This window comes from Neovison vison, chromosome 9 (genome assembly GCF_020171115.1).
Source record: "Neovison vison isolate M4711 chromosome 9, ASM_NN_V1, whole genome shotgun sequence".
Taxonomy (NCBI): Eukaryota; Metazoa; Chordata; class Mammalia; order Carnivora; family Mustelidae; genus Neogale; species Neogale vison.
Window position 1 is genome coordinate 62,317,180 of NC_058099.1, and position 14,869 is coordinate 62,332,048.

General features: G+C 34.3%; 1 protein-coding gene across 2 annotated transcripts in view; it reads left to right on the forward strand.

Moving 5' to 3' along the window:
* KIAA2026 (KIAA2026 ortholog) overlaps positions 1 to 14,869 on the forward strand; it is a 159,113-nt gene that overhangs the window by 85,638 nt on the left and 58,606 nt on the right. Inside the window, exons 3-4 of one of the 2 annotated variants that reach the window (XM_044265708.1) lie at positions 829 to 2,234; positions 14,640 to 14,719. In XM_044265708.1, the coding sequence (XP_044121643.1) occupies positions 829 to 2,234; positions 14,640 to 14,719 (1,486 nt within the window). Of the gene's footprint in view, positions 1 to 828; positions 2,235 to 14,639; positions 14,720 to 14,869 lie in introns of those variants that run through there. The other variant, XM_044265707.1, reaches the window with a different exon arrangement.

The following is a 14,869-nucleotide window of genomic DNA, read 5'->3' on the forward strand; positions in this document are numbered from 1 at the left end:
TAAAATCATATGGTATATTTCTTTCTCTGACTTACTTCACTTAGCATAATACCCTCTAACTCCATCTACGTCATTGCAAATGGCAAGATTTCATTCTTTTTGATTTCTGAGTAATATTTCATTACCTGTCTATTCACCTATCTGTCTATCCACCTATCTATCTCACATCTTTTTTTATCCATTCATCTGTTGATGGACATCTGGGCTCTTTCCATATTTTGACTGTTGTGGACATTGCTGCTATAAACATTGGAGTACATGTGCCCCTTCAAGTCACTATGTTTGATTCCTTTGGATAAATACCTACTAGTATAATTGCTCGGTTGTAGGGTAGTTCTATTTCTAATAATATAACTTCTTTATAATTTTGTTTTTCTTATATGGTTAAAAATTAACACTGACTGACAAGTTAACACTTGCTAACACAAACACAATCTTAAAGTAACTTTCTACGAGTGGTATTATGAAGTCAAAGGATGTAAATATCTTTATAGCTTTTATATGACATCACATTACTTTTATAAAGTAAACTGTGCTTTTGTTTAGCAAATACGCTTAAAATTTTTTTTTATTTATTTTCATTTACTTTGAAGTTGATATATATCGTAAGTTGTGGCAGGAATGTCAGTGATAAAACCCAGGGTAAAGTTATATATGAATTTTGCCATCTCAAGAAAAATAAACACATCTAATGGGACACTTTGTACTGATGCTGAAAACTGGAACAGCCAGTTGCCTTGTTAACTAAAGGCTAATATGACACCAAAAACTTACTATTTTATATTATTTTCTATTTTAACAATAATACAATTTGTTAATTTTCTTTAGGCTTCGGGAGCAGGAAAGAAAAGAAGCAGAAGAAGCTAGTCAAAAGGAAATAGAAGAATGGGAAAGAAAACTACTAGCTCAAGCATCTCCAGCTTCTATGGAGACCATGTGGGAAATTCCAGCTATTGGGCATTTTCTTTGTTTAGCCCAGCAAATTTTAAATTTGCCAGAAATAGTCTTTTATGAATTGGAACGTTGTCTTCTGATGCCTCAGTGTAATGCTTTTCTTTCTAAAATAATGACTTCTCTGTTAAGTCCTCCTCATCGGAGACCTACCTTACATCGAAGACCTACTTTGCCTTATAGGACCTGGGAGGCAGCACTGAGACAGAAAGTACAGCAGTGGTATACTGCTGTAGGGCAGACTGAAAATCCTGATAACTGTGCTGAAAAGCTTGGGTTATGTCCTCAGTTTTTTAAAGTTCTTGGAGAAGTTAATCCATTGGAAGAAAAACCTTTTCATGAACTGCCTTTTTACCAAAAAGTGTGGTTACTTAAGGGTCTCTGTGACTTTGTGTATGAAACACAAAAAGAAGTTCAAGATGCTGTACTTGGACAGCCTATTCATGAATGCAGGGAAGTTATCCTTGGTTATGATTATTTAGAGAATGCTTATGTGCATTTTCCACAGTTCTGTGGTGCAGATGTACGGATTTATAAACAGAGACCTTTTCAGGCTCCAGAATTTCCAGTTCCACCCATTAAAATACAAAGAGTACCTCGGATTAAGCTGGAGAAATTGAAATGTGACTATGTTAGTACAAGTAATGGAGAACATAGATGTAGTAGAGGCCTGCCCTCTGGCTTCAAGAAAGAGCAGGAACTTAATTTTGATGCAACTTGGGGTTCTGCTAAAATGAACTTGGAAAATCATGACATCTCTGTTGAAATGGATGTGACATCCAGCTGTGAAATTAGAATTCACAGGCCCTGTGAAATTAAGAAAACTGATTGTTACAAAGAAAATTTAGAGGAACCAGGGAGTCCAGGGGAGGTTACTGGCTTTGAAGAGCCTCTTAGTCCAGGTGAAATAAGGTTTATAGAAAATCAAGAAAAATATGGTGAAGCTTCCAGAGTAAAGCCTGAACCCAGTCCATTAAAAGAAAATGCTCTAAAATCCTGCCAAATCCATGTAAATGGAAGTCACAGTGATCATCCAGAAATTAACTGCCACAAAGTTGTAAGGGACATTCTGTTAGAGCAGAGTCACAAAAAAATCAAACTAACTAAAATGAGGGCAAAAAAGAAGAAAAAGAAAAAAAAGAAATTGAAAGATGTTTTAAATGAAAACTTACAGAGAAAACGTGAAAGTCTTCATTCTCTGGCATTCAAATCTTACAAACCTGAGATCCAGAATAAGTTATTGATCATCAAAAAGAAAGAAAAACACAAGAAGCACAAATCTGGTAAGCTAACACAAATGGGTGAAGATTACATTTAAGCATACTTCATGTTATTCTTCCAGTTAGGTATCATGGAAGACTTTGATTGACAGAATGAAAAAAGAGAGAGAGAGGGAGAGAGAATGTGTGTGTGTGTGTTTAAGGGGTTAAGTTTTATATTCTTACATGTGATTAAAACCCAGAGCAGAAGAAGTTTTGTATATTAACAAAAAATAATGGTGCAGTATATTTTAATTTAATTTTCAGTTGAAAACCTTTAGATATTATGTTTATACATTTCTCTGGACCACTTTCTTCATAAATAATGGTTCCTATAATTTATGAGAAGTTTTTTTTCCCCAGGCTAAGAGCAGTACAGTGTAATGGAAAAAGCACTGATATCAGGAGATACCATTCTCAGTACCATATAAAGTGCATAGCAACTTAAACCAAGCCAAGTTAGATTATCTTACTGGGTTTCAGTTTTTTCCCCATATGATATTTTTATATCCAGTAAAAATGTGAAATACAAGGAAAAAAATTACATCAACTAATAGAATGTGAAGCATATTTTTGTAAGAGGATTTGCACATGTCTTATATCAAATTTAAATACTCCGTGTTCTGTTACAAGTCTTTACTTAAACAATAACAAATAAATCCTATAAATAAAGTCTTCAGTGGTTGGTTCCTCTATCTTTTATTACTCAGGTGTTTCTGCTTTTCCTGTTGTTTGCCTTTTAATCATTTTATGTCTTGTTTGCCAAGAAGTAGGTGAGATAAAACCAGATGGTGAACTCCATTTATTAAAAAGTTTAAAAGTTGCCTGGTTGGGGAAAAACTTGAATTGTTTACTAAAATGAGTTGTGGTTTATTGTAATTATTTATGGATTTCACTTTTTTATGTCTTTACTCAGTAAAAAAGATAATTAAGATTTGACAGTTTTATAATGAGTTGGCAAATGAGGTAGTGAATTTTATTTAGCTGGTATAGTTGCTTATAGTTATTTAAATAAGTACAATTAAATATATTTCAAAATATGTATGTAATGTATCATTGATAAGCATAGAATTTACTGTCTTAAGAACAGGCATGATTTGTTAAACTGAGAATCACAAAATGGTCTATATTGACCCAGGTGATGAAAAACTCTAATTTTTTAAAGTAACTTTCAGAAATAAGCCTTTTAACTTTAATAATAACCCATTAGGCTATATAAATTTAGTTTGGTTGACTTGGAAATTTCTCTTTGAATTGTTAGCCTCTAAAATTTTAAATAATAGTTTTAAATTGGAATTATTTTTCCAGTTCCAAAGAATGCAGTATTGTTCTATTAATACCATTGTCACCATTGAAACCTTTTACTAAGTGTTTATTCATGACCTACTATTCATGTGTGCAAAGGTAATTATGACTTACGGGGGTAGATATTGATGTAGCTCCTATATAGACTATACCAATAGCAAATTAAAAATATTAACTCTGAAGCATTGGATTAAAAGGAATTTCTGTTTGTAAACAAAGTGTTGCTTACATTTTTTTAAAATGGAAGTTCAGAATATATGTAGAGCAGAGAGAAAATTTGTGGGAGTTTCATGTCCAGTTTTAGATGACTGAATGAAAAAAAACTCAGAAGTAAATTCAGCAGGTACTTATGTACCTTCTCTAAACATGTTTATTTTGTTCAGTACAGAAAGCTTACAGGCATGAAATAGAAGAAAATAATGCACTTACATATACATTTTCTAATTTTATCTTCAGAGTAGATTTTAGAAAGTTAATCTTGAATCTGGCAAATACAGTTTCTTTCTCCATTATTAGTACAGGGTAAGCATATGCCCATTCTATTTCTTTATCAGATACTAAACTCCTTTCTGTTATAATAGGGTTACATAAAATATTATAATAACAACATCAACAACAACAAATTTGTTTTATATCATTTTCAGTACACTTGTCTTTCTGAGGTTCTGTTATTAGTTATGAGACATTGTGGCTTTTTATAGTCAGTTTTGGGCAATCCCTAATCCTGTTTCCTCTTCTACTCTTTTTAAAATAAATAAATTGGGAAAAAAAAAAAGTGAGCTCCATGGTGACAAGTTTGGAAAATGTGGAAATGCTCCTCTCCTCTGATAGATTCATATTGTGCATTAGTACAGGTCCAATGCATTTTTAAAAACTCTTGTATCAGATATGTTTTAGAATTCAGAAATCATTAGATTATAGAAAGATATTGTGATTTATATGTTTAGTAAGTAACATCCTCTGTTGAGTTGGGGGTAACGCCTAAGTAAACGCATAGTTTCTACAGAAAAATGTGTGAATGGTCAGATTAAATGAGATGAAGATTAAAGAACCTCAAAACAGTTCATGTCAGGTTTTGCTACTATATAAATTATTTTTAAAACTTTAGTTTTGAAAACATTTTAGACTTCAGGATTTGGATAGGTGTGATTCTGGGCCTGTGTTTTAAGGACTCTGGGAAGTCTTGAGGAAAAGGAACCGTTTAGTTTTGTTTAACCTGGTATTTTTTAAGTTTATTTGAACACACAGCTTTTCTTCAGTTAATAGGATTCTTGTAGAATATGCTTTGGGATAAGGTGTACCATCCACGAACCTTCACTTGGGATGAACTAAATTCTACCTGTGGTTAAATGTCCACCTTAAATTGATTACTACAGACTTTAATATTTGGTGAATCTCTAAATTTAGTAGCTGGGAGATAATTTTTGTAGAAGGTGCAAAGACATATTGAGAATGATTTCTTAATTTTAGAGCACTATGAGGCAGTTTTGCAACTTTAAAACATTTTTAACTATTTTTCAGAGTTTTCTTTCTGTTTCTTTAATTTTTTAATTCATTTTTAGTTATGTAAGCCTTTTTCTTACTCTTAGAAACATTATAGAATAGGAAAACGTTGGAATACTCCCTTTTGTGCCATCTTACAGCAACAGATACTTCTCCTTTATAAAAAAATTATTCACTTATGATGGTTGCATTTATTTCTAGATTATTTTGATGATTGTCTCTTCTCTATTTAATAACATTCTTGAGGACAGAAGTTAGCATAGTAACCAGCACATGGTTTGGAAATCTATTGAGTAAGTAAATGAACACATAATATATGGTTCACTCAGATATAACTAAGATTAACCCCTCAATCTTAGTCTTTTACACCCTTTTAAAGATGTTTATTTTTTTTTAATTAAATTTCCTTACAATTATTTTTAAAGATTTTTTTTCTTTTTTCTTTTATTGTGTTATGTTAGTCACCATACAGTACATCATTAGTTCTTTTTTTAGCTTTTTAAAAATTTTTTTATTTTTTAAATTTCTTTTCAGTGTACCAGAATTCATTGTTTATGCACCACACCCAGTACTCCATGCAATGTGTGCCCTCCATAATACCCACCACCAGGCTCACACAACTTCCCACCCCGTGCCCCTTCAGAACCCTCAGAGTGTTCCATGGTTCATTGTCTGCATATAACACCCAGTGCTCCATGCAATACATGCCCTCCTTAATACCCTCACTGGGTTAACCCATCCCCCCACACCCCTCTACTCCAGTTTTTTTTTAAATTTCTTTTCAGCATAACAGTATTCATTATTTTTGCACCACACCCAGTGCTCCATGCAATCCATGCCCTCTATAATACCCACCACCTGGTTCCCCCAACCTCCCACCCCACCACCACTTCAAAACCCTCAGATTGTTTTTCAGAGTCTATAGTCTCTCATGGTTCACCTCCCCTTCCAATGTCCCTCAACTCCCTTCTCCTCTCCATCTCCCCTTGTCCTCCATGCTATTTGTTATGCACCACAAATAAGTGAAACCATATGATAATTGACTCTCTCTGCTTGACTGATTTCACTCAGCATAATCTCTTCCAGTCCATCCATGTTGCGACAAAAGTTGGATATTCATCCTTTCTGATGGAGGCATAATACTCTATAGTGTATATGGACCACATCTTCCTTATGCATTCGTCCATTGAAGGGCATCTTGGTTCTTTCCACAGTTTGGCGACCGTGGCCATTGCTGCTATAAACATTGGGGTACATGGGACGCCTGGGTGGCTCAGTTGGTTAAGCAGCTGCCTTCGGCTCAGGTCATGATCCCAGCGTCCTGGGATCGAGTCCCACATCGGGCTCCTTGCTCGGCAGGGAGCCTGCTTCTCCCTCTGCCTCTGCCTGCCTCTCTGTCTGCCTGTGCTCACTCTCTCTCCCTCTCTCTCTGACAAATGAATAAATAAAATCTTTAAAAAAAAAACATTGGGGTACAGATGGCCCTTCTTTTCACGACATCTGTATCTTTGGGGTATTTAGACCCAGGAGTGCAATTGCAGGGTCATAGGGAAGTTCTATTTTTAATTTCTTGAGGAATCTCCACACTGTTCTCCAAAGAGGCTGCACCAACCTGCATTCCCACCAACAGGAAGAGGGTTCTCCTTTCTCCACATCCCTTCCAACACTTGTTGTTTCCTGTCTTGCTAATTTTGGCCATTCTAAGTGGTGTAAGGTGGTATATCAATGTGGTTTTAATTTGAATCTCCCTGATGGCTAGTGATGATGAACATTTTTTCATGTGTCTGATAGCCATTTGTATGTCTTCATTGGAGAAGTGTCTGTCCATATCTTCTGCTCATTTTTTGATACGATTGCCTGTTTTGTGTATGTTGAGTTTGAGGAGTTCATTATAGATCCTGGATATCAACCTTTTGTCTGTACTGTCATTTGCAAATATCTTCTCCCATTCCGTGGGTTGCCTCTTTGTTTTTTTGACTGTTTCCTTTGCTGTGCAGAAGCTTTTGATCTTGATGAAGTCCCAAAAGTTTATTTTTGTTTTTGTTTCCTTTGCCTTTGGAGACATCTTGAAAGAAGTTGCTGTGGCTGATATCGAAGAGGTTACTGCCTATGTTCTCTAGGATTCTGATGGATTCCTGTCTCACGTTGAGGAAAACTGGACAGCTATATGTAGAAGAATGAAACTTGACCATTCTCTTAACACCGTACACAAAGATAAACTCAAAATGGATAAAAGACCTCAATGTGAGACAGGAATCCATTTAAAGATTTTTTTAATTGATTTATTTGACAGAGATCACAAATAGGCAGAAAGGCAGGGGTGGGGGTTGGGAAGCAGGCTCCCTGCTGAGCAGAGAGCTCAATGCAGGGCTCAATCCCAGGACCCTGAGATCATGACCTGAGCTGAAGGCAGAGACTTAAACTACAGAGCTACCCAGGCGCCCCACTGTTCATATTTTTTAATAGAATTGGAGTTATACACCATTTTACAATCTCTTTTTTCCACATAACAATATACCATGAACATCTTTGTGTGACAAATAGATTTCTGCAATATTATTTAAAATGACTGCTTGGGATTCTGTTACATATATTTTGTAGTTATTTAGCAAACTTTATTGGACATTTTGGTCGTTTTCAATAATATTCTGTTGTAGATTGTGTAAAAGTGGTAGAGTTTGCTGAAATAAAGTAGATTTTAAAATGTAGAGGATTTTTTATAAAATCTGAAGAAATAGGCAAAAATGATTAAAGGTACATTAATTGTTAGAAAAAGCTTATAGTGTTTTAAGTCACTCATATATTGGCTGTATAATATTCAGCCAATTTGGTTTGGAGGGTTTTCCTGCTCCTCAAGTGGTCGTTATTTTTAATGAAATCATTTTGTGATAGCTCCTCTAGACTGGTTAAAATATATAAGTAGTATTATTCTTTCATAAGTGAGTAAACTAAGACTCAAAGGTGGTAAATAATTTGTTTTAATAATTGTTAAGTATGTAGTAAAAACATAATAAAAAGTCAAATTAAGGGTAAATCAATGTGTGCTATAAGAAGTCTCAGAAGGTTTAACAGAGGATAAAGGACTTTGAAGAATAATGGGGATTGAATAGATGAAAAATGATTATTAATGTGAGCAAAAGCATGGGGTTATAATTAAGCTGGTGTCACTGAAAAAAGAGCATCGAGAAAAACTTAAGGAAAAAGTTGCAAAGTTGAGGTTTTAGAAGCTGTTTGAATGATGAGAACATACCAATTTGGAGTGATCTCTTTCTGGGCAGGTGGTGTTATTTTAAGTAATTGAACCAGATACCCAGTGCAAGGAAATGAGCTTAAAGTAAGACATAATGTATAAAAATCAGTAAGTTCCTTTATACAGAATAACTGAGACAGCAGTGTAATATATAATATTTGATCATATCCAGGCCCATTACTGTAAAAGATTTTACAGTTTTTTGTTGATAAGATTATAAAACCTAACTGGGGGTATCTTTATGGGGAAAATTTTTAGAGAACCAACTCAAGATGCGAAGGTACAAGAGAGTAAAAGAACTGATAGAACACCTTGTCCTTTAATTTTAATGCTTTGTTCTCTTTCCCCTCCAGAAATGAATACTCCTAATGCTAAATGTATGTCAGGCACTATTCTAAGCCTTTATACATATTTTCACATTTAATTTCCATAAAAACTCCATTAAGTGATATCATTCTCCCTCAATATATGGGTTTTATAGATTTAAAAAACTGAGGCACAGAGAGGTTTATTAACTTGTCCAAAGTCACACAGCTAATAAGTTGCAGGATTAGGAGAAAGGATCTTTAAATGAGGGGATTGAAGGTAAATTTAGGAAGAGGAAATTTCTAAATCCAGATAAGGAATGATTACATGTCTTTTCTATCACATTGATATCTTAACTTTCAAGAGATTTACTACAAATTTTAACAACTGATTTAGTATTTAAGCTAAAGGGGAAAAAAAGAAATAGTTGTTCAGCTGCTATTGAATTATAAGACAGTGTTAAAAAAAAATTACCAGTATGATGAGAAATTTGCTTGAAGCAAGAAGAATAGAAGAAAAATCAGTTGTTTTGTAAAGGTCAAATTGCTTGCTTAGAGATAAAACACTCCAGCAACTTGTATAGAATACAAACATTTGCTCAAGACATGCACACTTAGTAAATAAAACGTCAAATTTAGATTCCATTTCTGTGACTTCAGATTCTGGGTACTTCCCAGATTCACTAATAATGCAAATGACCTTGGCATTTTATTTTTAATAGTGATTAATATCTTAGTATCCATTCACTTGCTATGATTCCTAAAATGAAAAAACTCTGAGAAGGTAGTGAGTGTGTTAGGATAAGATTTATATAGGCAGAGGGAGAGAATCTCCAGTGGACTCCATGCTTAGTGTGGAGCCCAACTTGGGGTTCCATCTCACAACCCCAGAATCATGACTTGAGCTGAAATCAAGAGTTAGTTGCGGGGCGCCTGGGTGGCTCAGTGGGTTAAGCCTCTGCCTTCAGCTCGGGTCATGATCTCGGGGTCCTGGGATCAAGCCCCGCATCGGGCTCTCTGCTCAGTGGGGAGTCAGCTTCCCTCTCTCTCTCTGCCTGCCTCTCTGCCTACTTGTGATATTTCTCTCTCTCTCTCTCTCTCTGGGTGTCAAATAAATAAACTAAATCTTAAAAAAAAAAAAAGTTAGTTGCTTAACTGACTGAGCTACACAGGAGCCCCTTAGGATAATTTTTGAATGTAGGAAGGCCAAATCTAGGAGGGCTTTGAAGTCTCTGAATATTTCAAGGGGCCAAAGAATGAGGGCAGGCAGGGAAAGCAAGTGAAGGAGAAGAGTAAAGATGAGGAGTAAGAGACTGAGGAAAGAAGAGTTGGTTTGGGGATAATAATCATTTTTTTAACTAAGAGGTGTATCTCCACATCCTAGAAGACTAGAGTTCTGTGCCTAAGCTATAATGTGAAATATATTTTTAGTTATATTGTTTTTCTCTCAAATTGGGCTTCCTTTACTACAGCTGTTTTCAACCTAGTTTTTAAAAAGCTTCCTAGGCTGCACTAGTTACTAGGTCATATTAAGTTTTCCTTATCTATTTTCCAGGTACAAGCTGACACTCACTTTTTGCCCATGTCTATGTTTTAGACCCAAGAATTGTGTTGAAACTCCGCATATGCTTTAAGCTGACTTCTGACTTTAGTACAATCCTAGATCTGAGATTTGTATTCTGTTTTACGGGACCAGGTAACTTAGGGGTTAAAGACCTGGAATGTGATCAAGCATGTGTTAGAGGAACAGAAGCCCACTGGGGGGCAGTATGTAACTTGTCCTGTGTATATCTTGCCCTATAACAAAAACAGATTACCAAATAAAGGCTATATGGTTTTGTAGTATCCCATGCTCCATTTTAAAAGTAGTAGAATAAAAAGGAAGAGCTGATTTTTACTGACGACTACAGGAAAATTTGTATTCAAATTCTTATGAAGGTGTAAACTGAAGACTTTAATAGTATATGTAAATCTTTTTATTCTTTTAAGATTTTATTTATTTGAGAGAGAGATTTTTATTTATTTGAATGAGAGGTAGGACTCCATCCCGAGACTCCAGAATCTTGACCTGAGTGGAAGGCAGTTGCCCAACCAGCTGAACCACCCAGGCGCCCACATGTAAATCTTCTAATCAAAAGGGATGCTCTGAATTTGTCAGAATCAGATTACATTCATTCCTGCAGAAGTTTTGAAAGAATGCAATGTTTTATCATAAAAAACAGCACGATTTTAAAGTGAGACAAGTCTAGTGCAAATATGTCTCAGTGCCTATTTAGCTACAAGTCCTCCCATCAATTTACGTATTGATATCCTGTTTCTTTATCTGTGAAAAATGAGGTAATGCTACCTTGCTTTAATCATTAAAAGAGTAATTGGAATACCAAATGCATAGTACTTAACATGGTGACTGGCATGTGGGTAGAAATCAATAAATGGTAACCAGGATTTTCGAGAGGTAGAATTACATAATGGAAAGAACTTGGACTTTGGAGTTAGAATCCCTGGTTATGGTGCTTACTTAAAGTGTAACACTTGAATAAGTTAAGTAATCTTTTGATCTTCAATTATTCCACATTAAAATGAGGTATTGCCTACCTTGGAGGGTTGTTTTGAGATTAACTGAGGTAATTTATTTAAATTATCTTGCTAAGTGTCTGATATATATATAATAGAGTCTCAAATGTTAACCTTCTTACTACCACTTCTAGGTCATGTTGCGAAACTTTGGTGAAATGTGTAAATTATTTTAAGTTATCATCAGTGTCTTCTTCACTAAAAAATAAAAAAGACTCAGATGACCCTAAGAGTTATGAACAATTACCTGCTTACCTGCTTTCCTTTTCCTGTCTCCAGACTGGTGACATTTCTGTTGAAAAGTAAGATTCTTCTATATAAGAATCATTTCTCATAACTTCTGTATGAAAAATGCTGTAAATATAAAATGAATAATGTGATTTCTATTGTCAACAATTCGACCTAGTAAGAATAAGAAACATAAATAGATCATTATAATACTGTATGATGTGTTATCTAATGTATATACAAAGTAGAATCATAGCACAGAGGACATATGAGTAAGAAGTGAGTTAATAAAAGAATTTGAAGAAGGTTAAAAGGTAATACTTGGTTTGGACCCTTAACATCATGGCTTAATAGGAGAAGTAATAGCAGTTAACATTGGTCGCTTAAGTATGTGCCTAACAGTAGTCTAAGCTCTTAACATGTTTTAATTTCTTTAATTTTCACAAAGAAAGTAGATGTTTTATAGATAAACTGCACAAGGACATAAAACAGTTTGCAGTTACTAGATGATTAGAACTGTTATTCAAACCTACGTAGTTTAGTTCTAAAATTCCAACTTAAAAATCACGAGATTATGCGGAGTGAAATAAGTCAAGCAGAGAGAGTCAATTATCATATGGTTTCACTTATTTGTGGAGCATAACAAATAGCATGGAGGACAAGGGGTGTTAGAGAGGAGTAGGGAATTTGGGTAAATTGGAAGGGGAGGTGAACCATGAGAGACTATGGACTCTGAAAAACAATCTGAGGGGTTTGAAGTGGCAGGGGGGTGGGAGGTTGGGGTACCAGGTGGTGGGTATTATAGAGGGCACGGCTTGCATGGAACACTGGGTGTGGTGAAAAAATAATACTGTTTTTCTGAAAATAAATAAATAAATAATAATTTAAAAAAAATTAAAAAAAATAAAAAAATAAAAAAAGAGTGAACATAGAAAAAAAAATCACGACACAATATTAGTTCCATTTACTTAATCATGTTTAAGTATCCTAATGACATAGTGAAAGGAAATATCCAGTAACCACTTCACCTGCTTAATCCATTAAAATAAGTGACTTCTGCAATTATCATATGGTTTCACTTACTTGTGGAGTGTAAGGAATAACATGGAGGACATTAGGAGAAGGAAAGGAAAAGTGAACTGGGGGAAATCAGAGGGGGAGATGAACCATGAGAGACTATGGACTTGAGAAACAAACAGGGGGGTTTTAGAGGGGAGAGGGGTGGGAGGATGGGTAGCCTGGTGGTGGGTATTAAGGAGGACCCGTATTCCATGGAGCACTGGGCATGGTACATAAGCAATGAGTCTTAGAACACTGTATCAAAAAAAAAAAAAAAAAAACTAATGATGTATGATGTATTTTATAGTGACTAACATAACGCAATAAAAAAAAAAGTAAAGTAAGAGTGACTTCTAGAGTTAACTGGAAATTTAGTACCTGAGTTTAGTGCCTATGTGGGAACACAGTGAAATTTATTGGGAGTATCAAGGGTGACCATTTGTTGTGCTTATGAATAAATATCAAATCAAATGATTTTTAAAAAGCTAATTAGAGCAGTGCTGTGGGTTGGGGGAATAAGGAAGGATTTCATTTCCTTCAAATTCTTTTTATATCTTCTTCAGACTTAGTAGGGCCATTAAATTTTTTCCTATAAATTTTAAAAAAGGGTAAAGGTAGTGTATAGAAGAAAGGCAGTCTTCTGCCCAAATTCATGTGACCCCTTGGGACCCAGTTTAGAAATCAATTGTACCCAGTTTAGAAATCAATTACTCTAGCTATATTATACAGATACCAAGAATTTAATAATTTCTTCCTGAATATTGGCTAAGTAGACCACCTACTTACCTATTTTTGTAGTTTAGTTGTGGTATAGGTTCTGTGTAAGTACAGAAACAAATAACAGTGATGAGGAGTATGCATATGTTAGGTTATTTTAATTAAAAGTAAACATCAAATGACAGGTTGATACTAGAACAAGACAGTAAAATCCATGTGAACCTCAGCAACTCAAAATTTGCAGTAGTTCAATCATAGTATACATGCATTTTTATAGACAGAATTAGAGATAATCAAATTATAGTTCCATGATATGGTTAAAAAGGAATACAGGAGAAAATATTGTAAATTGGAATTGTGCCTACAAGTTGAATAACATGTTGCAATCAAATGACCGTTTACATAGAAGATCATATCTGTATAGGAAAATATTTAGAAAGGAGCAATAGGTATTATGTTGAACAGAGTTACTTTGTGTACTCATTTTCCCTTCTAAAAAATAGTAATTTTAAAGCCGATTTTAGCTTATTAATGATTGTGAAATAAAGTTAACTTTTAAGTGTTTCTAATTAATTTTTTATTCCCTTACATAGATTTTCAGCTCTGGGAGGACAGGATTTCCATTTTATAGTTCTTTGTTGTCTCTATAAATTGTACAGTGCCCTGTATCTCATGTTTGTTGAATAATTAACAATCAGTTTATTAATTGTTTGCTATATGCAAGTGGAAACAAAACATACTTTAAGATGTTCTTTCTAAAAATAGTGATTATGTGCCTGTATGTCTCTCTTTTGTCATGTTAGATACACAGAGTAGATATGCTTCAATGTGTGGTATGAATTGGATTTCTTTAAGAATGTAGATTTATTTTCCCCAGTGTTTTCTGATTGCACAAATGACTGGATGCACTTTTTAAAGGGAGATTTTTACTTTGTTTAAAACTGGTTATTGAATACTTCCAAAGGCAGCCAATTAAGTGAGTGCAGAGCTAAAGGAATAGAAAAACCTTGTTTCCTAAACTGCTGAGAGGATTTTCACATTAGGTTGGCTTTAGACCCTAGTCTTCAGAGTGTAGTTTTATATGCAAGTTCCTGACTATGGACGTCATTGTTAAAAGGTAAGATTTTTTTTTTTTCTTATGTAATCTCATTTTAAGTTGTGAAGTAGATTTTAACTGAGCAGAAGTAATGTGACTTTTTTTTTTGCCAATTCTTAGTATAATAAATTCTGATACCGTGCAACTCATTGCAGATTTTGATAGTTCTGTTCATATGTCAAGAAACCCGTGTTTGTTAATATGTCTGTTACAGGTAGTTATAGTTTAATGTTTGCTTTTACTGGGGCTTGTTTTGATTCATCATTTTTATTTGACTCACTAGCAGCCATCTGTTAGTTATATTTTAACTTTCAAGGTTCTATGTAATTTGGTTTTTGTTAATGAAGTGCTATAAACAGTATTATGAAGATTTTCTCTTTTAATCTTGAAAGGAAAAAAATCCATATCTAAAAAAGCAGTCACAAAGAAGAGGAAAACTGTTACAAAGTCATCTGCTGTACCAGAATTTCAGGTAAATATTTCAATTTTGTCTCAACATTTTGTAGTTTAATTTTTTGTTTTAATGTTTGTTTATATTGTTCCTCAAGAGAGTGGCTAAATTCCACTGTAATGGGCATACTTTCAATGAAATGTTTCCATCCATGACTTTTACCCCTTGGAG